Source organism: Seriola dumerili, unplaced genomic scaffold (assembly GCF_002260705.1).
Source record: "Seriola dumerili isolate Sdu_G_001 unplaced genomic scaffold, Sdu_1.0 BDQW01000260.1, whole genome shotgun sequence".
NCBI classification, from domain to species: Eukaryota; Metazoa; Chordata; class Actinopteri; order Carangiformes; family Carangidae; genus Seriola; species Seriola dumerili.
In genome coordinates this window covers 2,137,880-2,161,450 of record NW_019174515.1, presented here as the reverse complement: position 1 = coordinate 2,161,450, position 23,571 = coordinate 2,137,880, and the positions used below count along the sequence as shown (strand labels likewise).

At 39.3% G+C, this 23,571-nt stretch overlaps 2 protein-coding genes across 4 annotated transcripts; one reads left to right on the top strand and one right to left on the bottom strand.

Annotated features, from left to right (window-relative positions):
- Nucleotides 1-1,156: 1,156 nt before the first annotated feature.
- On the bottom strand, nucleotides 1,157-6,751 carry asphd1 (aspartate beta-hydroxylase domain containing 1). 2 transcript variants are annotated; one of them, XM_022756868.1, is made up of 6 exons: nucleotides 6,654-6,751; nucleotides 4,689-5,165; nucleotides 4,186-4,392; nucleotides 3,410-3,617; nucleotides 2,546-2,659; nucleotides 1,157-2,236 (listed from the first exon to the last, which is right to left on the bottom strand). In XM_022756868.1, the coding sequence occupies exons 2-6, from the start codon at nucleotides 5,139-5,141 to the stop codon at nucleotides 2,127-2,129; spliced, it is 1,092 nt and encodes a 363-aa protein (XP_022612589.1). In that variant the 5' UTR covers nucleotides 5,142-5,165; nucleotides 6,654-6,751; the 3' UTR covers nucleotides 1,157-2,126. The 2 variants fall into 2 exon arrangements, with proteins under 2 accessions (XP_022612589.1, XP_022612590.1); XM_022756869.1 differs by having other exon boundaries at nucleotides 6,616-6,661.
- Nucleotides 6,752-6,842: 91 nt separating this feature from the next.
- On the top strand, nucleotides 6,843-22,473 carry sez6l2 (seizure related 6 homolog like 2). Of its 2 annotated transcripts, none has more exons than XM_022756866.1 (19): nucleotides 6,843-6,954; nucleotides 7,722-7,802; nucleotides 8,000-8,128; nucleotides 8,220-8,435; nucleotides 12,094-12,227; nucleotides 12,555-12,747; nucleotides 13,398-13,583; nucleotides 13,677-13,860; nucleotides 14,508-14,671; nucleotides 15,630-15,824; nucleotides 17,201-17,339; nucleotides 18,422-18,615; nucleotides 18,805-18,999; nucleotides 19,356-19,550; nucleotides 19,654-19,845; nucleotides 20,131-20,169; nucleotides 20,535-20,652; nucleotides 20,816-20,927; nucleotides 21,132-22,473. In XM_022756866.1, the coding sequence occupies exons 2-19, from the start codon at nucleotides 7,745-7,747 to the stop codon at nucleotides 21,159-21,161; spliced, it is 2,673 nt and encodes an 890-aa protein (XP_022612587.1). In that variant the 5' UTR covers nucleotides 6,843-6,954; nucleotides 7,722-7,744; the 3' UTR covers nucleotides 21,162-22,473. The 2 variants fall into 2 exon arrangements, with proteins under 2 accessions (XP_022612587.1, XP_022612588.1); XM_022756867.1 differs by lacking the exon at nucleotides 6,843-6,954 and adding an exon at nucleotides 7,066-7,148.
- The last annotated feature ends 1,098 nt before the right edge of the window (nucleotides 22,474-23,571 follow it).

The following is a 23,571-nucleotide window of genomic DNA, read 5'->3' as shown; positions in this document are numbered from 1 at the left end:
CTAATACTAATTGCATGATGTGTGCTTACGCAATTTTATTTTTTGCAGGGGTATTATTACGTTTGACTGTGAAAAACCTTCCAAAATAAAATTTCATAATCAATATTAATACTAATATGAGTTGTGGTTGACTTAACTGAGCACAAATGAATAGAATAATGTGTATACAAAGCAGATGAATCCACATTTCAGTATCAAGTATAATTGATATTATTTCTGAATGACAGATTGCCACCAGTAATAATACCAAATTTAATTTCCATCAACTTTTCTCATTTGGCATCTTTTGTTGAAAATAATCCCACTGATGTTGCTAAAGCTGTTGCATAACAAAAGAACCACATGAAAATTGTTGAGTGTGACAATAGCTATATTTGTCTTTCAAATGAACGTGCTGGTCTTTTAAGGCTATAGCAACAAAGCCAAATATATCCATACATAGCAAATATAGGCATACAATCCCAGGGAAAACATTAAATATTGTTTGATGAAATTATTTATGGACCAGTATTAGCATAAGATATAAAACATCATGCTTTGGATCTGCAGGTGCCATTATTACAATCAAAAATCACTGTAACACAGCAAGGTGCATAACCTTGACTTGTGATGATCGGGTGATTGAGTTGTTATTTTATTTGCTCATGAATTTAACAATCAAATATTTTCCCTCAAATTAAATCCGAACAGCTCATAGAGTATATGTCCAGTGTTGAACAAATCATACATCATTTAACAACATGCATGTACATAGGAGTACATATAAACAATCTGAGGAATAATCTGTCTCATGGGGTGGATTAGTTCAGTCTCTGTAATCCTCATCATGGGACCCTCAGAGGAACAGATGGCAGATAAGACAAAATCACTGCAGTAATTCTCATCTACTGACTGAAAAAAAGTAACCAAAAAAAGAGCTGTGAGAGCTTGATGAAGAAGAATGTATTTTCAAAATGGTGTTTTAGTGGATTATAATCAAAAGTTATTTTCATTGAGTCTACAGACTTATTGTTTTTAAGTAATTCACATACATTTAATACATTTACATTTTCTTTTTTCTTTTTTAACACAGGAAGCAGTCAATTTTGCATTTTTTTTCTAATAAAAATAATATATGTGTTTCCCCATATAAGTTCATCATGTATCTTACAAAACAATCAGCTGTTCTCTATGCCTACTTCATCAATAAGAGTGTATTACTCCTTTGAAAATGATCAATCCACGATTATGCCTTGCATTTACTAATGTATTGTTACATTTTTCTTTCTTTTTAAGACATTTCAGTCTGAGTGCTGTTCATAACATTTATGTATACACAGAGTCAATACTGATTTATTTCTTTGTTATTTATTTGTTATTTGGATTCCAAGAAAAAAATGGAACTGACAAAAACCCTGATATATGCATGTCATATAATATGTAAACCACTAACAATCCACCAATTATAATACTAAACAAAGAAAAATATATTTATAGATAGAAACATACAAGCATACACAGAGGATAGTAATAAGAAGGGAAAGATTAACCACAGTATGTGAAAGTTTATATATTTTGGCATTCATTTTGGAAAATAGAAATAAATTGAAATTTTACATTTATATGATTTTCATGTTTTCACAGTTTTTTGGTTGAACCATAGGTAATCTACATAAATTTCAAAATATATTATGGCCTCTTGTCCTGAAGGCATATTAGCACATGCATCAGCAGCTTGAAGTCCAGTTATCATGACAGATAGGTTTCACATGCAAATAGCATTCACTAGCATAGTATATGATGTCAAGATACTTTTTATGTTATTGTAAGATTTACAATAGTCACCAGATCTGCTCTTCTTAGGTTAGATCTCTTTGTGCTTTCAAATCATATCAGTTTATAGTATGCAGCCAAATTGTCTGGCATGTAGTATTGTCTAACATCATCCATAATAATGCATTCATGGGGCACTTCCTGGTGTAGACCATAAACCCAACACCACTTGTAAGCGTGGCTAATGGCTTGTATAATTCTTAGGGCAAATTCACACAGTGATCCATCAATTTGAATGAGATGCATGACCCACAACAATCAGGGCTAAGGTAAGGCATCCCTGCATGTTGTCCATTGGTAGCGCAGGAGCAAATTCAGAGGTCAGGGCTGAACATGAAGTCCAAAGCTTGTCTCTCTGCAGCAGCCACATTTGGATGCCAGAGGTCCACACTCAAAATGACGCGGGGTCCGGTATCTGGAGGCCCTTTAGAAATATACAGATACCATTTTAGGTAAAACTGCAACCGTCTGTTATAAGATACTTCAGTAAAGAGATTTAAATATCACTGCCTGTTTTGTAAACAAATATTATGCATTGCATTTCATTTCTAATAATAAAAATTCAAATAAGAGCAAAAGAGTGAAATTAATGATATCAGCATTTATTTTCTACCGCATTTAACGTGCTAGCAATTGTCTTAACTGTAGTTACATTTTTTAAATGTAAAAGTTTCACTCACCCAGAAATACTATATATGATCACAAATTACAATAAAATTATTTTTTCACTGACCCTTGTGGGAGACGGTGTGAAGAAACGAGTCATCAACCAGAAGGCAGTGTCCCTCTGACCAACACTGAGGCTCTCCTCCCACCACCAGCTCACACAGGGGTGGAGTCTTCAGACCTACAAAAGCAAAGTACATTTTTAAACTTTTGTTACAGAATATTATGTTTTCACCCAGCTAAGAAGGGCATGCAATCCAGTACTGTGTGTGTTTAAAACACAGAGGATTATAGCCAGACAGATCTACTACAAAATGGTCTAAGGGTAAGCTTTCACCCACAAAGTACTACTTTATGCCACAGTTTTTCATTTTTGGTGAAGTAGAAGAAATCTGACGTTGATATATTAGTTGCAGCAAAACAGGTACAAAGTATCCCATACTGTACTGAATTGAATACTGGATACTGAATTTACATTACTTTGAGTATTTCCTTCTGTGATTTTTTTTTTGCAAAGTGCCTAGCACACAGCATCCCATTTCGGGTGTTACTGGCATATGAATCAAGCAGTCCAACAGCCAAGGCACTCACCACTGCAGCAGGTAATCACAGTGAAGGAATACTCCCCTCCTAACTGACTAAAAGAGGGGGAATGGAAATTTTTGTGCATTAGATGCATGTGGGTTTAGAGGGTAAATCTGTGTATTTTAGAAGTCAGAAAAGAGTTTTGAATTTTTGTCCCTATAATGTGATCAATTTTAAGATCATAACATTGAGTTCCACGTAAGCTAGAGCAGTTACTGCCGAGTGTGTTGCAACAAATTCCAGTTTTATGTGTGAAATAAAAAGCATGAGTCAGTAGATTTTGACTAGAAGAGTCAGATGCAGATAAATGCAGATAAACCATGATGCGTGTAACTCTTTTACTCACCAAGATGACAACGGAGACGTGTATTGGTGGGTCCATATGAACTTCCCAACGTAGCTCCGGGCCCCAACAGCCAAAATCCAGCAGATCCCAGAGAGTTGCTGCTTATAAATGTACGTAGGGAGAGAAGCGTCCGGTAGGTGCAGGGACAAGAGCGACAGTTTCCTGCCACGCAGACCCCTGCACTGTACAAAGGAAACACTGCCTGGCCCTGAAAGAGACAACGACCTTCTAGTAAGCTTTGCCACACACTAGTTTCAGGTTACATCGCTGTTTATCCAGAATCACATAAAATATTAACCATTTGTGTGAAATGTTGTCATATTTGCTATGTGAATTCTCAAGCTATGGCTAAAACAGGTTTTGGGCTATAAAAGTGACCTTGACCTTTGACCTTTGACAACCAAAATCTAATCAGTTCATCCTTGAGTCCAAGAGAACATTTATGCCAAATTTGAAGAGATTCCATGGAGGAGTTCCCGGAATATTGTGTTCACAAGGCCTAAGTCGTGTTTTGTGAGTTCACTGAGACCTTGACCTTTGACCTTTGACCATCAAAATGTATTCAAAATCATTTTATTTTTGAGTCCAAGTGAATATTTGTGCCGAATTCAAAGAAATTCCCTCACAATATTACTGAGATATCACGTTCACAGTTCTGTGCTACTTTCTTTCAGCAGTTCTTTGCATAACTGATCATAACAATTTTATAGAAAGGATCAAAGTGTTTCTTGTGCTGCTCTTTTCTCTTATTGGCCCTGAAAGATTTTATTGTGTACCTTTGGTCCCAGACAGGTCCATCCAAGTTTTGAGTCAATGCCCCGCTGGTAAACAGCCTGGAATTCAGCCAAGATTACAGGGTAGTTGGCTTCCAAGACCTCAATGTCATGTCGATGAGCATCACGTGGGAAGAAAGGAACACTTGGGACATCTGGCAGGAAGAAGAGATGAGGCTTCTGTATAGCAGAGAGATCATTTAGTCTGACCTAAAGTGAGAACGAAAAAGTGAGAATGAAGAAAATCAATGATTAATTCTTGACAATGCTTCCTTCCACCACTGTTTACCCTTGAACAAAAATATTTCAGAATGAGGTGTTAAGGATTCCTACTTTTACACAACATTATATACATGCATAGCTAACATTATGTAGTTATGCATGCCATGAAAACTAATCTGGGGTCAGAATAAAATTCAATGTAATACGTTATTGAACAACTCATATACAAGATTTACTGCCAATAGCAAGAAGCGGCTTATGGCCTGCTCGGAATAAACTTGTACCTGCTCACGGAGGCCCTTATGAATGCGGCCCATGCCCACCCAACTGTAGCGTTTGGCATATTCTTGCAGTGCTGCATAGAGTTTTTTGGCTTCTGCAGATGCCTGGGCTGGGAACAAGGCATGACTCAGCACAGGGGTGAGGTAACCCTGTCCCTGCTCTTCATCCTCCTCTGTTTCCATGGAAATAAAGGGACTAATTTGATCATTCCTTGACAGCTTGGATCGTGCATTACACTTTGTTCCAGCACAGCTACCACCACGGGACTTCATGGACCGCCTTGAGCCTGACTTGAGCTTTCCGGCATGTGCGTGGCCTGGGATTGGCAGATCGGAACCCATCCGATAACAGTGCCACAGAAACAGGAGCAGTAGAGTCCAGAGAAGGCCACTCAGTGAATGGACACCCAGCTCTACATATGGAGGCATGGGCAGTGTATTCATTGACCAGTGCATCCTTTAAATTTGTGAGACAAAATACTGAAATAGAAAGAGATTGAGAGATTATAGTAATGCATATGTATAATACGGCAAAGTACTACAAAGTAATCTCAGACCATTTTTTTTGTATTTTTTAATCTTTTTTTTTACTTAACTAAAACTAGTTTTACATGTGACACTAGAGTTTCTACACCCTGTACTATTAGCCTTGATGGTGATGTTTAATTAGTGGGCTCTTTTCTCAATTTATATAATAAAAACAACAGTAGTAAAAAGTATTCCCTATAGTCCAAAAACATGGGCTTGTCAAGTCTTACAGATCATGTTATGGGGAGGAGAGGCTCTGTGCCAACAGTCACAGCGTAAAGGGAACGACCTGGTTTCAAACAGCCAACTGATTCATTTACTCTCTTTACTTTAATCCCCCACAGGTTCATAAGGGGCCGAGGCCTATCCCAACATGCACTTGGAAGAAATTAGTGAAACAATCAGGACAGGTTACCAGTCCCTGACAGAGCCACTGACCCTTTGGTTTAGTTGCCTCTGAGACTGACCTCATGGTATTAATAGGCCCTAAGTCTTGGACACATTGCTCCCCGAGCTCCCTAGCTCTGGATTTTCCCGGTAGGCATGTATTCAGAGTTTTTATTTGAAATTAAAATAGTTTTCTTCCTTTTAATATAAATTCATTGTGTTTTCCTTAGCCACAGTGAGGTCTACAGAGTAAAGAGGCTAGGGTTGAACCATTTATGTATGGTTGACGTTTGTTACTTATCTGCCCCTAGTTACCTATGAAACTTTCCAATAGTTTACTATGGTGTATCATTTCAGATATGAAGTTCCACATGTTGTATTTTGGCTATAAATAAATTGGATTTCTGTTACAAACTTTTTTTATGAATGGCAGTAAAAAAAATCGGACATATCAGAGTAGGCCAACTTCTGTCCTCTGAGTATTTGGTCTGGAAAATAGATTTACTGTGTGTGTGTGTGTGTGTGTGTGTGTGTGTGTGTGTGTGGGGGAGATATAAAGACAGTCAGACAGCCAGAGTTAGACATTTTTTTGTATTGTTTCCCAGAAGCAGAAAACATGAGTGCGTGCACGTCTGGGTGGGCGCGTGTGTGCATGTGTGCAGATGGGAGGGCTCTTCCCTAATAGACTTATTCCAATGAATTCGTTAGTTGCATCAATTACATGCCAAGTGATGATCCTGCCCACTGGAAACACCTATAGGCTATAGCATGGCTAAGCATCATCAAGGTGTTCCATAAATTGTGGACATGGGTCGTTTTGCTTGCAGTCGCTTCAGCATTCATTTTGATTTTGTTCAGCATCAGCCCCCACAGTTCAGCTGCTTCGTGTTTAATGTCCGCATTTCATGTTCGCGCAAACATCCACCCGTAACGGGAAACCACGGCACGAAAATATTCGCCATGCATACCATATGGCACATGCAGGCCTTTAAAGGAGGAAACATACACCATTTACCCGCATGCGTGCCGCATCTCACATCTCTGTCTGATTACCTTGATATACCGTGCAGCGCTGTGTCGGACACACTTCAGCACCGTGCTGGTGGACAGCTCCTCTAGCACCCACAGACAAAATGTGGCTTTTTGCCGCGCGCCGCTGCAGTTACCGCGTGCGGCCGCTAGAGCGCACCTGAATTTTCAACACAAATGCCCTCACATCATAGCCGAATGCGTCAACCACACGGTAACCAGCTTGGGGCATCTCACCAGCACAAACCCCGCCGTGTTCTCGGCTCCTAAAGCAACAGGATACAATCCAAGACAAAGAGCACAGGACGCAGCCCGGAGGATAAAGGTAAGAGGCAGCCGCCTTTCTGCGTTGCTGACATGGATGTCGGACTCACAGTAGTGATGACTGATGCCAAAAATCGTCCTCCGCACAAAGAGGGCCGGGGGAGGTGCGAGTGATGCTGCCTCGTATAGCCCCATCATTTTGTCACACACCAGGCTGGCATTTTAACCGAGGAAACGCCTCGAATAACAGCTGAGGTGCCTTTTGACACATTACCATTAACAGATTAATAATAGAATAAGGTTTAGAGTCTACCTGCGGTCAGGGTAGGCTCCTTTGCTGAATTTTGGAATAGCGCATTTTCGGCATGTTGTTGCAGGTTTGGGTGAGAAAATGCAGGGGAAAAGCCTGAATATTTAACCTTATACCGAGTGCGATGTGTATCTGTTTCTTTTTCCAAGACCTGTAAAAATAACTTTCATAAAATTTTTATACATGCCTCTGTGTTGTATAAACTGAATGGGTTTTTTTCCAGATTGATGGAGCTGGGCTTTTACAGTATCACATCGCAATGATCCCCTAATACGAGTCATTGTGGCCTGTGTGATGTAAACATATGATCAGTATCTGGATTGCGAGAGAATAATTAATAGTATGACTAACAGTTTGCAATGCATCACCACGCCAGTTAGCATGTGTTATTTCTGTACCTCCTGCAGCAATTATAAGATATTAATATACGCAACTTACAATACAAGATACAGTAACTGTTGTATTTACAGTTATGCATAATAGTTTGCTAATTAATCTGCTCTCTTTAACCCTCTCAGGTCCTTGAGTTCCATCCAAAGCCATGGGGTTCACACGCTTTGCTGTGATGCTGTATGTCACCATGATCCACCTAGTTTCAGGTAACTGTGTGTTGTGTCTGTGTGTCTGTGTGTCTGTGTGTGTGTGTGTGCACTAATGCAGACTTTGTTGATTTCAAACCTGGGGAAAAATAGGTCTATGTATTTTCTCTACAGCTTACTTGTCATGTCCTCCTAAAATTTTCTTTCATTTTATTTTTACAAGTAACAAAAACAATGATTCGTCCTGACTATTTCAGGTATTCGCTTTATGAATCCTGAGCCTGATACACCACCAACATCAACTCCAGACTCTTACCCACTGGGTGACCTGATCCATGCTGCCCTGCAGAGTAAGGAATACTTAGGACGGGCTTCTGCAGGCACAGGTACACTAAGGCAGGCTTTTATCGCCCAGGTAATACAGCTACAGTGTGATATGGGTGGTAGCTCATTGAACTGAATTTTTGGCCTCTGCAGGTACTACCACCAACCCAACACAGGCTGTGCCTGGGCTTGGGCAGACCGAGTCAGCAGCGACAGTCATATCACCAGGGCTGCTCACCACAGCTTTAAGCTCATCTTCTGCTGCCAGCCAGACAGGATCAAGGAATACCATGTCTTTGCTGCCCATAGAGGAGGAGACAACCACCACTCTGATCACCACTACCACCATAACCACAATGCACATGCCAGGTACTTGCATGCCAACATCTTAGTTTTCCCTTAGTCGTGTTTGTTTATGATTCTATAAAGTGTTGAGAAAAAATGCTGAGCAAATATTTAAGCATCTCACCTGTGGCTTTGGTGCTGCTCAGATTTTGCATGCGGCGACAGTGCCAACAAATTCTCACTGAATCACATTGGTTCCCTATCACGACCTCTGTAATTTCTCTTTTGTGCCTCTCCCTGAATAAAGAGTAACAAGGATTACTTGACAGACAAGGTAACATGAAACAGTCATAAAATATGGTGAAACATCAACTGGTTACTGTACAATGTGCGTTACTACATACATCCTGTATGTAAAGAAAAAATATGCACATTCAGGCAACAATATATTTTTCTGTTAGGCTATATAACCTCTAATATAACCTATAAGAATTAAATGACTTAATGCAAATTTTTTAGCTAGCTATGGAGTCAACATTGCCACCTGCTAAGAATGTGAAGTTACATTTTGTAACATATTCAGTATCTGGTATAGATTTGTTTGGTTGTTTAGCTCACTGCTAACACTGGGACAGTTTTAGCTGTTTGGTAACAATATGTAAAGTACAGACATGATTATTGATGCCTCTAGTCTCATTTCTGCAAGAATTACATGCATCTTGTACTTTTGCATTTCAGGACACATACTTTAAACTTTTGGAGGCACAAATTAATTCTAGGGAGCCTCAAAGGAATGAATGTATACACTGATGATGATGATGATGATGATGATGATGATGATGATGATGATGATGATGATGATGATAGAAATCATTATCCCTTATTTATCACCTTCAATAAAATCTATATCAGTCAAAAAGGACAAGATTTATGGCAATAAAAAGAAGCAGATGGCTTCTAAAAAGGTTCTTAGACTTTGAAACCAGTGAGATGGAACGTAATACAAGAGGGGCTTAGGTTAATATCTGGAAGAATTTTGTAGATGATGTATATCTACTGTCATGTGACACATTCACTGTTATTGTTCTCTTGAATGATATTGTCACATGAAAAGTTCTGTATCCAGAATAGTCATGACAATCAAAAATATAAATATACTCTTTGTCCTTCAGTTATTATTGCAACAAACAAATAAAAAATAATCAGTGAACATGAAAACAACTTATTAACTGCATAAAGAGCAACAAGTGGAGCCTCTAAGTATTAATATCACTAGTGTTATTGTCCTAATATTGTAAGAAGAGAAGTATAATTTGACAAATCAGTGTGAGTCAGTCAACAATGCCATCATGACCAGAATATTAATAGGGGGTGGTGAAGAGCACAATAGCATCCTGTATGACTGATTGTCAGAAATGCACTTAAGTGAGACAACATTACAGCATTTCCTTTCTCACTGAAGCTCTCACTGAAGGTGGATGAGAGATGTACAGCGACAGCTACAAATCAGAATTAAGGAAATGTGATTGAGCGAGGGGGTGCGGGGAGTGGGCCGGGTGGGCCATAAAGATGAGGAACGTGATGAAACTATTTGCTCTGTCCAAAAGCTAACAATGTCTGCCTCCCAGCACCTCTCAAACTTACAAATTAGCATGTAAAATTTCATTTGTTCATGCCATACAAAAACCAAGCTTTAAAAATAACACATTGCTGTTTTAGGGGAGTTATGTGCCAAGAAAATGTGTGCAAAGAAATAGTCCCTTCCACTTCAGTTTTAGGAGTATTACATTAACAACATCTAGTCTGTTATTAGTGAGCTTTTACGGAAGCCAAAAATTGCTGTAATTAAAAAATTTTAATCTTGAGATCACAAGTTAATTATTTCGTTATCTTGAGATAGCAAAGCTCATTTTCTCGTGATAACTGGTTAATTTATCTCATTATCTCAAGAAAACAAGCCATGTTATCTTAAGATAATGAGATAATCAACCCAATATTACGAGAAAACAGAGGGTCTTTTCCTCTTAGTTATAATGTTCATCAGAGATCAGGAATGCCATGCCAGCATGCATAGATGGTGTCTTGACAACTGTTACTGATTTAAGATGAAAATGTTGGGCTAGTGTCTGCCCATTGCCTGCATAGGAGGCATTTGGGAAAAATCTGTAAATTGGAGGGTCTACAAATAGTCTGCATGTTAGGCATTTAGGGGACATAGCATCTGCCAATAGTTTTGGTTTTCTTCTATGGGCTTCAATGGGCTTCTTTGTCACTATTACACAACAGTAATGTTGTATGGAGTATGGAGACAGCAGGTAGGGCCATTCTAAGGTAAGTGTGGTCCAATCAACTCATTTAAAGCAAATGTATCAAAATGGCCAATAAACCAGTTGCTATTTCTCCGTACAGAAAAGTACTTACACCCCCTTTATTGCCATTCAAGCACCAACTCAAACTACAGGAAAGGAAGTGATAGTATAGTTTTCATAAAACTTTAAAAAGTTCAGAGCAGGACAACATGAATTTCAATCTCCACACAGTGACTTTATGTACATGTTTGTACACATATGGTAGACTTACCATAAATGTCCTTACTTTGCTCTCGGAGATGAGATACTCCTGGAGCTCAGTAATATCATTTTTGATTATTTGCACAGTAAGGGGTGTGTCACTGGCTATCCAGCTATTTTGGTGTCAAGGATGACCATGATTTGCATCTTTCACCACTGACCTGCTTGTAAGAGTTCAACAGCAAAGGACGATCTTGTGTTTTGTGCTTTTTTTTGTCCTTTACTGTCGACCAAAGTCCAAAGTCATAAGAAAATCTTCTAATGTATATATCTTATTATCTGTTTTATACATTCCTCAACCAGTAAATGTATTTATATGAGATGCAGTCCAGTGCATTTGATTATAGCAGTAATGGCAGGCGAGCAGCATCTGACCTATGTGGTTATAATTCTCGTCAGTAGCCACCAGCCACAGTTGCTTGAATGGATGAAGGATGAACGTTCCCTTTCAGTTGACTAAATCACTACAGCATTGCCCTACATCTGACAGTAGTAAGAGATGTATGTGTGGCCCGTCTGCACCCTTTAATTTAAAACAAGCTTCCTGTGTAATCATTTTATTCTAGCACGAGCACACATGCCTTAATCGTGAGCACCCATCACCAGGTTTATCAGATAACCAGACACACCTGTGGGCTCCTGCCTCCTTTAAAATTTTCGCTGATAATTGGGAATTATTCTTAACATCTCAGTATATGAGGTGTAGAGCAGCGTGAGTGTAGGAGGCATCTAGATGCTCACTGAAGACATAGTTCACACAGTTTGATAGAGGATCTTAAGACACTGTGACTTCTCTGTCATCTTCACACCACTGAATGTGTTCAGCTGCACCTGATTGCACCAATCATCATCCAAAAAATACCAGATGCATTCCCATCTCCATACAAACTCTTCGCACAGGCATTGTGACCAGTCTTTGCATGGTGTACCTTGACTCATAGAACTCTTTCAACGGACTGTGAAAATATCAGTTGGGAAAAAAAGAAATCTGTCATCTGTCATCACTCAGAAACTGCCAAGAAGCCTTTGAACAAAGTCCTTTAACTAAATCAATGTGAGTCGTGTTGCTATAAAAAAAAAAGACCGACAGTTTGAAGTGAATTTAAAAAGATTAGACGTATCTCTCGACACAGTTTCAGTTTGTCTTCTCCTGCCTTTCCCTCTCTTCACAGTACAGTGCAATGCGACTTTGTTAGCGATGGAGGATGTCGTCGAGTCGCCAGATCCTTCACCATCATCATCTTTTTCTCCTCTGGAATGCACCTACAGCATTACTGTGTATGCAGGTTATGGTGTGGAAATTCAGGTAATGTGCAATATCCTCCTGTGAATCTATAAACATACATTTTTTCAAATATTAATTCCCACTTCAAAATGGTTTCTGCACTTTGATAATTACTGACAGGAATATAGACACAAAACAAATGATCAAATTAGATGAATTAAATTAAGTTTCACACAGCACACAATCTTTATTCGTTTCTTAAAGCTGTAATATTTGCATAGAAAAACTGCAACACAGTTTGTCATGTTAGATAAGGCTGTACATCAGTGATGCTGAAATGTCTGGCTAGTTATCAAAGGCAGCCCCCTGAACAGGTTGCATGTCATTATTTCCTCCTTTGCCCTCTAGGTGAGAAAAGTGAATCTGTCTAAGGAAGAATCTCTGATGATCATGGGGTATGGAGGTACGGGACCAGAGCTGTTAGCCAACGAGACCCTGATGAGAGAGGGTCAGGTGATTCGCAGCACAACCAATCAGGTGTACATTCACTATCGCAGTCTCCGACAGACCAACCACGGCATGTTCAGCCTCCACTATCAAGGTATATTTATTTATTATCTTTAATTGTTTGTTAACAGTAAAGTAATTTTACTGAATTATGTTTCCCCTTAGCATAGAAGCATGGTAGATGTTTCTCTCACTTGAATTTTGAAACTTTCTGAACAGAGACGTTTTGCTTTGTGTTTTAATTGAGGATTTCTAGACGTCACATTCTTCTCTGTATTCTCTGGGTCCTCCTTCGTTCAGCTTAGCAAAACAATGAGTTTTACACTGTGGATTCAATTCAATAAGGAGAATCAGATAAGTGATGAATAACATTTATCAGTAAGCTACAGAGAAAGATCTGGGCTTGGGCGACTCACCTGGGACAATCTGTCGACCATGGTGGAGATGGGAGAGGCGGAGGGAAAGCCAAAATGACAGCATCACGAAGATCTAAATATTTAAAGATCAACATCCGACTGATCAGTTCAGAGAAATAGGAAGGAGAGTTAATAGTGACACATGAAAATTGTGGCTGTGAGTTTTGACAGCGACAGAGAGAATGATGCACAAAGCAGTAATTCACCAGTAGCAGAAAAACAATGGAAATGCGAGAGAAAAGATCCTTTTTCAATTTTTATCGCAGCTGTTAATCTTCCATTTTACAAAATAAATCCGATTTCCTTCCTCTCTCGTCAACATCAACAGCCTTTCTCCTGTCCTGCCCATTCCCTCTGTCTCCTGAGGGCGGTGGAGTGACAGTGACAGACATCCATCCCAGAGGTCAAGCACACTTCCACTGTGACCCGGGTTTCCAGGTCCGAGGCCATGAGGTGGCTACATGTGTCAACACGACACAGCCACACTGGAGCACTCCTGAACCTCAATGTGTCGGTCAGTAAACTGACTCAGGTTTGAATGAAACGTCACAATTTTGGATTTTGTAGAATAATTTGTGGGATGTCTTTTTTTTTAATCTTTTCTTAGCTGTTTCTTGCGGAGGGTGGATTCGTAACGCAACAGTGGGCCGGATACTGTCTCCACCCCCGCCATCTGTCAGCAACCACAGTAATGGAAATAACCTGAGCTGCCACTGGTTAATAGAAGCCAAAGAAGGACACAGGCTCCACCTACACTTTGAGAGGATTGCACTGGATGAAGATGATGATAAGTAAGTTTGTGTTTCCATTAGTTTGTGTTTCACAGAATCTGTTTCTGACTGGGGTTTCACCCATTAAATAAAAAAAAGAAAACCTCATAGAATGGACATATCAAATCAGAATTACTGCAAGTGTCTTTTTGTTGTAGCAAATTAAAGTTTATATCTTTAGTTTTTGCATCTTTCCACATTTTCCTCCCTTCACCTAACGTTCTTATGTTCAGCATATTAATCCATAAAACTGCCCGAACCCTCCACACTTGGCTAGGTAGACTCTCACTCATTTTTTATTTCTTACACCCACTTCCCCACCATCCTCTTTTAATGATTGGCACACATTATAAGTCATTTTCTATTATCGCAAATTATGCAACTGTTTATCTAAAAATGGAAAATAGACCCTGGTGGTTCATTTCTAACTTAACCAAAACTTTGAGTTCATATTCTTGACTTCACAAATGTATAAGAAAATAGATCCAGTATCTTAGAACAAAGCAAAATTGTTTTATTCTACATGTAACACCAGATTTGTGGATGTTGATATACCTTCAACCTGCTGTCGTTACACATTCACGCATTTCTCATTGAGACACTGATCATAGCACCTCCTTCTTGTCTCGAACTTATCAGCAGGTGTCTTTGTGGTTTGTTTCTCTCAGGTTAATTGTGCGCAGTGGAAACAGTTCCCTGTCTCCACCGCTCTTCGACTCAGACTTGGATGATGTCCCAGAACGTGGGTTGCTCAGTGAGAGCTCCACACTGTACCTGGAGCTCACAGCCGATTCTTCCTCCATCCCTCTGCTTCTGGCACTGCGATACGAGGGTGAGCACAGAGACTTCACATACCCAGCATGTGTACTTTTGGTCTTTTCCACATTGAGCAAAACACAAAGGCAGTAGCAGAGCTATACACCCGTCTAACCTCATTATTGTATCATAATCAAAACCTGAGATGGCATTTTGCCCGAAAACAACACGGATATTATTCATTATAGAATTACCAGAAGCCACCAGCCTCTGAAGAGAGTTAGAGATAATTTAGTTAGATAAGTAGGATAATTGATAAGATATTGCATCTTTAGTGGGAATGCAGTTCAATAGACTAAAGCCCTCTAGAAAACCAAGTCCTTCTTCCCAATAGTGTGTTGTTGTGTTTAAGATGGCCATAATGAACCACGTAAGTGCTTACAGTCTGCCCACGCTGGGGTGGGATTTATTTTAGGCTTTGGACGTGCTCACTGCTTAAGCTTTTAGCACCTTACACCTTGGCTTTCTCTAGGCAAGAGGGTTTTAAGATTTCTGGGTCATGCCAAATGAAAAGCTGCACTGCTCCCTCCTCAATTAAATGGATATGGTCACTTGATTTTGTCGGGCAGGAGAACAACTATTAGAATACAAAAACTGGAGACGGTCTTGCAATGGGATCACACCAGCCGGAACGCCTGTCAACATGTTGACGTGCCAACCCATCAGTACTCAGTAGTCACTATTACATTAATACATGAATTCTCAGTTCTCATATTCAAACGTGGCCTTCATTGTGATCTCAACTACAAACCTGTAAAGTTTTGTGACTCCATCTTGCTCAGTTGTGATGCTATCACAGTGACAAAATGTGTTCACAAACCTCCTCTGTAGTAGTAACTACTACAGTAGGTGTCTCATGGATCACATGTTGCCATGATGACACACACACACACACACACACACACTGCAGCATATGCAGGTACACACTGTGCCTAATTCCTTTTCCTTTGTCTTTTTTCTTTCTTTTTTTTTAGCTTTCGATGATGAACACTGCTGGGAGCCCTACATGCCCCATGGAAATTTCAGTAGCAGCGACATCACATATCAGCTGGGCACCACTGTTACCTTCACATGCTCTCCAGGCTTCGTCATGGAACAAGGCTCGGGGACGATTGAGTGTGTCGACCCCAGCAATCCCCACTGGAATGACAGCGAACCTGTGTGCAGAGGTAAGTTTCAAGACTGAGCTTTGGTTGTATTTTTATTTTTATTTAAGTCAATCCAGTAATATGTCGACCCATATGCCAGCCGTTTATGAAATTTAATAGTTTTTTTATTTTTTTCTAGTCAGACTACGCATTCCTGCTGTTTCTTTGGGCTTCATTTTCTTGATTTTACCTCAGTCTGCTACTAATTCATATTTCCAAAACAAGTGGAGTGGACAAAAGTCATTTGCTTCATTAATATTCAAATTGAATTGCGTTGAGTTGGGTGGCTGAAGCATCAAAACACTCTAGCATGGAGACTACAGCCATGCTGTCTGTGTCATCTGCTGATCTGCTGGCATGCTGTGAAAACTGAGAGTAGTGGTGAGACTGTGGCTGATATAAATCTGGCAGACACTCTGCACTGGGTCAGGGACTGGCTGAAAACACAGGTGTTATAGTTTTGCTCAGCATTAAAATGACAGAAAGATATTCTGAAAGCCATATGCTGTGTGGTATTTTTGCTTGCAGAAAAATACGAGTGGCTCATACACAGTGATGTATAGGGAGGTGGATGTCATTAACTTAAAATATCTGCATGGAGAAGAGATCCAAGGCTCAACAAGGTCTATATGGAGGAGGGCTTTGTCTCTCGGAGAGGAAACTGTTTAACTGCTTACAGACTAAGGAATCAAAAGCTTGAATCTGTGATTGGTAATATTTTATATATTATACCTAAGCCAGTGTTTAATCCTGGTGGTCTCATCCTCCTCAAATCATCCTCTCACTGAAATATATTTGATAAATGTTATGGTTGAAATGTTCCCATAGTAGAGCGTGTAGGATGTAGCTGTCCTCATGCTCTTTTCCATCACATTTTTCTGTGAACAATCCTGGATTCACTCCACAAACAAGGCTGATAACGTGTCTGTGTGGCTTCACAGTTTCATGCCTCCGTTTTAATAGGAGGCAAGTAGCGAGTCCTGGCAACAGCGGTATCCTCCAAACACGATCGAGATAAATGTGTTCTCACCGGCAAAACTGTGGCTTTGCATTCAAACAGAAGCGCTGCGTTTGGCTCCCATCACTGCAGTTTGCACCCGGAGCTGTCGTCTCCCTACTGACACGCTTCTCCTAGCTGTTTGTATTGTATATGTGGTCGGGTCACAGGTTGCGGCGTGTTTGTTGTCAAGTAATGAGGTAAAAGTGTTAAAGTGATCATTTGTCACATTCATTAATTAATCTGCCAAGAGACTACAAATAAGTGAACTGCTGTTTCTAATAAGGCCAAAGAGGAGTGTCTCTCTGTCCAGTAATAATCAGTTTCTTCTCCAGTTTTTTTTTTCTTTTTCCAATTTCTGATCATTATTCCCTGTGTCTCCCAATCCACGCCCTTTAAGCTCTGTGTGGCGGGGAGTTGACCGAGCCCATGGGTACCATCCTCTCTCCTGATTGGCCGCAGAGCTACTCCAAGGGGCTAGACTGTGTATGGCAGATCCATGGTAATGAGGAGAAACGCATTGAACTGGATGTCCAGATGTGAGTATGGCCATTTTAAGTTATTGGCAACTAAATAACATCAACAACATGTCTTTTTTTGTGGATGTGTGTCAGCAAATGGAAGAATTGCCTGTTGTCTTACTCATGTCATAAAGAAATGAGCAACAACACACCCCTACAGGTACAGTAACATAATCCCTTTACATCAAAGATGTTGCTTCTAATTTTCTAATTTGCTGAGATCAAATCTCACTGAGCCCAGGTGCTGTACCTGTAGGAGGGTGGTTATTACATACATGTATGACCTTCATACCAACAGATCCAGTGATGCAACCTTGTGTTTCACACTCTGAAAAAAAAAACACTGAAAGGCTACATCTAGTTTGATTTAACTGATTTGTATCATTAGGGCTATACTGTATGTTTCAAGACTACGTTTTGGATTATTTGTCATGGCATCTGAAGTCTGAAAAGAAATCGCTAAAAGATTTGCTGGTTGTTGTTTAATGTGTAGAATAATCTCATCATACTGCCAAATGATGACATATTGCATGCCCAGGGTACAGTACAATATGTCTGGTTGAAAAAAAACACACACACATGAAACTGAAGTGAAGAAAAGAAAACATGGTAGAAATGCTTCTGATGACACTGAAACACTGAAATGTTGTTCAGTGAAAGTGTTTAAAATATCATTTTCTCTTTAGGGAAATAGGGTCACCGCTTATTTGATTTCCAATGAATTGGCATCAAATTCATCTTGTGTATCTTTACCACAGATACGCAATTTACAATGAACATCTCAATGCAAGTTTACATTGTGAGATACGCGTATTTACAGATATGTACATATGTTACACTGAACATATTTCGTAAATATGTAAATTATATCTCATTGCCTTAAAATTAAAAAAGAAAATGAGAGAATAAGAAAGATACTATCATGTTGCAGCTTTATATAATCTTCTGCCTCTCCTGCCTTTCCACTGAGTACTGTGCACTGACAAATAAAAAGCATTAGGTGGGTGGACTGCTCATCTTAAAAAACAGAATCCCTCGGAAGTGTAACCTCATTTCTCTGCTTTTCCTTTTTTTTTTATTCTTGTCTTTCCATCTTAAAGCTTAAATATCCGCCACACTGATGTGTTGACCGTTTTTGATGGACGTGATCTCATGTCTCATGTGATCGGGCAATACCTGGGGTCCAGAGAGCGTTTCCAGGTTGTGTCAGGGTCAGAGGTCACCATTCAGTTTCAGAGTGATCCAGATGATTCCAGTTTTATCCTAAGCCAGGGATTCCTCATTCATTATCGTGGTAAGTATACTCAATTAACTCATTTTATGGCTCAAAGTGTGGCCGACATGTCTTTTATATTTAAAATATACAGTAGGCCTGTGTAAAAATCTGTGTCAACTCAACAGGACAAATGAGGTCTGCCACTATTGAAGACAAGATCATGAAAAACCTTCTTTGACTTCCTCTCTTTCTCTCCGTGTTGTGCAGAGGTTGAGCCAAATGACACCTGCCCTACCCTCTCTCAAATTGAGTTCGGCTGGATCAGCTCGTCCCACTCCTCCCCTGTGAGAGGCAGCGTGCTGACCTATCAGTGCCAACCAGGATATGACATCAGCGGCTCTGACATCATCACCTGCCAGTGGGACCTGTCCTGGAGCAGCAGTCCACCTACTTGTGTCAAAGGTGAGACCAGCAGTGAAACATACTTGGATCTTAACACGGCACATCTGTGATCTGTGTGTGGTAGATATGGTGCCAACAGCTGGTTAGCTTAGCTTAGCATAAACACTGTAAGCAGGGGGAAACAGCTAGCGTGGCTCTGTCTAAAGGTAACAAAATGTGTTAACCTATGTTAACCGGCTTCTCGCTCAAACTACATATTTACCATACAAACATGAGAGCAGTATCAATCTCTTCATCTAACTCTCAGCAAGAAAGCAAATAAGCATTTCCCAAATGTCAAACTTTTCCTTTGATAAAAACCCACTTACAGGATCAATTTTGATGCTGTCATGTGTGTCCCACTTTGTCCCCCACAGTCCAGCAGTGTCCTGATCCAGGAGAGGTGGTAAACGGAGCACGCTCTGTGCGCCCTGAAGCAGGTTTTGCAGTTGGGACAGTCGTCCGTTTCTCTTGTAATCAGGGTTACCAACTGGAAGGTCCCAGCCAAATCTCCTGCCATGGACGGGACACTGGCACTCCGAAATGGAGTGACCGCAGCCCAAAGTGTGTCTGTAAGTAGCTTTTCTGTCTGTTTATGATGCTTATCGCAGCACGTTTAGACGTTAACTGCAAATACGCGACTGTCCTCCGTGTGTTTTTCTCTCCTCTGACCAGTAAAATATGACCCATGTCCAAACCCCGGAGTCCCTGACAATGGTTACCAAACCTTGTACAAGCACAGCTACCAGGCAGGAGAGACTCTGCGTTTCTTCTGTTACGAGGGCTATGAACTTATTGGTGAGGTCATTATCAGCTGTGTTCCCGGCCATCCCTCTCAGTGGAACAGCCCACCGCCCTTTTGCAAAGGTAACAGTTACGTTGTCAGAACATGTTTTGTATGCTGCCCTAGACCTACGGGTCCGGGTTTGAATTAATGAGATTAACTTTTTGAGATTAGCTGCCTTTAAAAAATGTTTTATTTCCGTGTTTCTTGGTTATCAAAGTATTGTAGTCTCCTCTGCCATCATTTTAGTAATACAAGATACATCAACATAAAAATATGGTGAGATCCTGACGATGCATTTAAGACTTCCAGGTGTGATTTATAATCATTTATTTGATTTGTCTCTCTCCTACCTTCATTTCACACAGTGGCATATGAGGAGCTCTTGGATGATCACAAACTAGAAGGTGATTGCTTTTCTCGATGTGTATAACATCAAAGGGTTGTTTTTAAGACATAGCACTAAAAAGCCATTACATCAAGGATTTGAATTCCTGACTTTGGCACCATCTAGTGGTGATATTAAGAACAACACTGTGATGGAACATTTCTGTTATTTTTGTACACTGGAATACTTATTATTATCAGTGCAATAATAGCACCAGGCAATTTAAATTCAGGAAATATAATATAAAAACCTAGTGTTTCTCTAGATTTAGCACTTCATCATTTTAGATTCATAACCAAATCAAGTCCATTGTGAACAGACAAAATTATGTTTGGTAGCAAAGGTAGGGTATCTTTTCCTGATAATTGTTTGATTATTTCACAGTGTCCCAGTCATTCGAGCCGTCCCATCAGATCCTGAGTGAGAACATTGCTTTGGCAATAATTCTGCCAATAATCCTGGTCATTCTCCTGATTGGAGGAATTTACATGTACTATACAAAGTAAGTACCCTGGTTAAACAAAGTGACATTTAACTCTTGATGAGTTCACATCAAAATTTACAATCATCCATATCTGTGGTATAGCAACACAGCTTAGCCTTTATTCCTTTTTCCATAGCCTTTATTCACAAGGTTACATGTCATTTTATTTTCTCGTCCACAGCATATGCAGACTAGAATGGAAGCCGCTCTTCTGGAAGTCTCTTTCTCACACACACTCCTACAGTCCCATTACAGTCGAGTCTGATTTCAACAACCCTCTGTATGAGGCAGGGGTAAGTAAAAGACTGATTCTTTAAACATTTGTTACTTCTACTTTATTTGTTTTAATTGAGACATTAGACTATTTTATACTTTTTTTTTTGTACAGACAATTTAACCATTTCGAACATTAAAATTTTGTCTTTTCCTTAGAAACATTTTGTCATATCAGAGTCTGAACTGATATTTTACTGACTGATTTCTTACTTTGACCACAGGATACACGGGAGTATGAAGTATCCATTTAAAGGAGAAAATGACTCGGTGAGAATTAAAAACCACGCAAAAATTAAATTCTTTTGGAAGAAAAATTCCTTACTAGATTATAAGGCCTCGCTCCCCTTTATCATTAATTTTTTAATTATCTTTCTGTTTTACCATCACAGTAACTCTGGTTTATCCATTTTGGAAGTGCTTTACTTTGATTTGTTGCACTGATGTGGTGGTTTGCCAAACGTGGGTCCTACTTCATGATCCAACTTTCTGTATCATTAGGACTGGTGCCTTATGAAGGGTAAGAAATTGACAACAAAGAAAAAAAATAACAGTGTGGGAAGAATAAGAACAAGAGATGGGGAAAGGGTGGAGGGAAAATTATTTATTTATTTATCTATTTAGTTATTTAGTTAATCATTATTAGGCCAAAACATTAGAGAACTTGGCAATACTTTATTTGTAACAATCAAAAGTTACAGTCATGGGCATACAATACACGCTGAATGTTTTTCTTTTGTTTTTTGGCTCATGTTACATTTTACAAAGTGTTACAGCAAAGGGGAAGAATACGTTAATTTTTATCATGAGAAAAGTTTGACATCAGCACTCATTTTCTCTTCCTCACTTTGTCTTTCTCTCTCTGTGTAACATACACACACACAAATTGAATGTAAATATCTGACTTAATATTGATTGAGGTTGATATATATACTTAATTATATATATGTATACATATATATATATGAGCCTCATATATACACTTATACATGGTGGTGGGAGGTTATATATTTTCATTATATATATAATGAAAATTCAGTGCCAAAATATAATGTTAAATAATTTAATGTCCCTAAGTGTTTCATCTGTTGTTGCAATAGTGTTTACAAAGGCAGTGTTTATTTTTATTCTTTGCTGTTTCTGGAGTGCATCGTCACCCAGTGTCACATGACATATAAGAAAAGGTGAGGACATGAATGTCATTATGCTTAGAGCATGCACTGATTGTATATTATATTGCTTCTGCTCAATCTTGCCATTATCATTATAGTTATTGACAGTTATCATTGTTATCAGATTTGATGTTGTATGCACTATGTTGATGACAAATTGCAAACTTGGCTGCTTGCTGTGATGCATTATGTATTTATTTACAAATGATTGTTTGAACGGTGAATGTAGTCTCATTCACTGTGCCAAATGAAGGATCTTGGAGACTGTTGCTTTGTAGACTTAATTCTTCTCTTATCATCAGTAGCATTTCTTTGCTTCATATATGAATACACTCTTTTGAAGGCAGTAAATTATTTGCTGAATTGGAAATAAAGTCTGTTGAATGGTGTAGAACTTGTGAGACTGGAAAGAGCTTTTATTTCTTCAATAACAAGGTTATATCTGTATTCATGCACACACAAAATATACACATATAACTCATCCGATGGAAAGAATATCACAATGAGAGAGTAATGCTTATTGGTAATTTTGTACTTGTTTTTTTCTTCATGGCTAACAGGGAAGGGCAACAGGAAATACAAAATACATAGTGGGGGCACAATATGCATTTTACAGTATTTTAGAACTGAAACGGAATTTTTTTTTTTTTACAAAAAAAGTGGATGTTTCTATGCATAGAAGTGGATGTTTCTATGCGTCATGAGTCTAGTAATGATCATTTCTCTTAGTTCGTTTTTGATTGTTTTAGTTAGGTTTCTTTGTTTTGATAGTATTCACCGTGTTAGCATGCTATCAACAGAGTATAGGTTACTTACATTACTTTGAAAACATTAACCGGAAGTGTAAACATGCTCTCATGTCTCCATTGACGCTGTCTTGACTATTTTGATATTGCAGTTACTCGCCTTGGCCACTAGAGGGCAATAAACACACGATTCGAAAGGCACTCGGACGCACTCAGCACAACAGTCGTCTCTGAAAACTAGTAAGAACGTTGCTTGTGGGGTAGAGTGATCTCCACATCAGCAAACGGTTTTTAAAATGTTACCGTTGTTATTCGCAATAACCACACTATGAGTTGTAAATATCAAAATTAAAAAACGATTCTACTGATATTCCTGTTCGTTAGCCACAATTTTAATTGTAGTGTTGCAGTTCCTTATTTAGAACACTGGAGGGAAGTGAACACCCTAAATTCACAGCTTGTAAACATGTCATTTTATCAGCTACTGTCAAGTCAGAAATAATACCATCATCACACTTCCGGTATTACATTTCATAATAAAGCAACAAAACAGGCTGGACGTGTTTTTAGTATTTTGTCTACTGCCGTTATGAGAATGTGGAGTTGTAATGTAGTTTTGCCATCCAAAAGCCTGCCCCATGGCCCTGTACGAGGTTGCTATTCAGTTCGAGCTTCATAAACTCGAGGTTTTTTTGGTGTCAATGTCCACACACACATACTAGGGTAGTATTTAACGTAGTCACCAA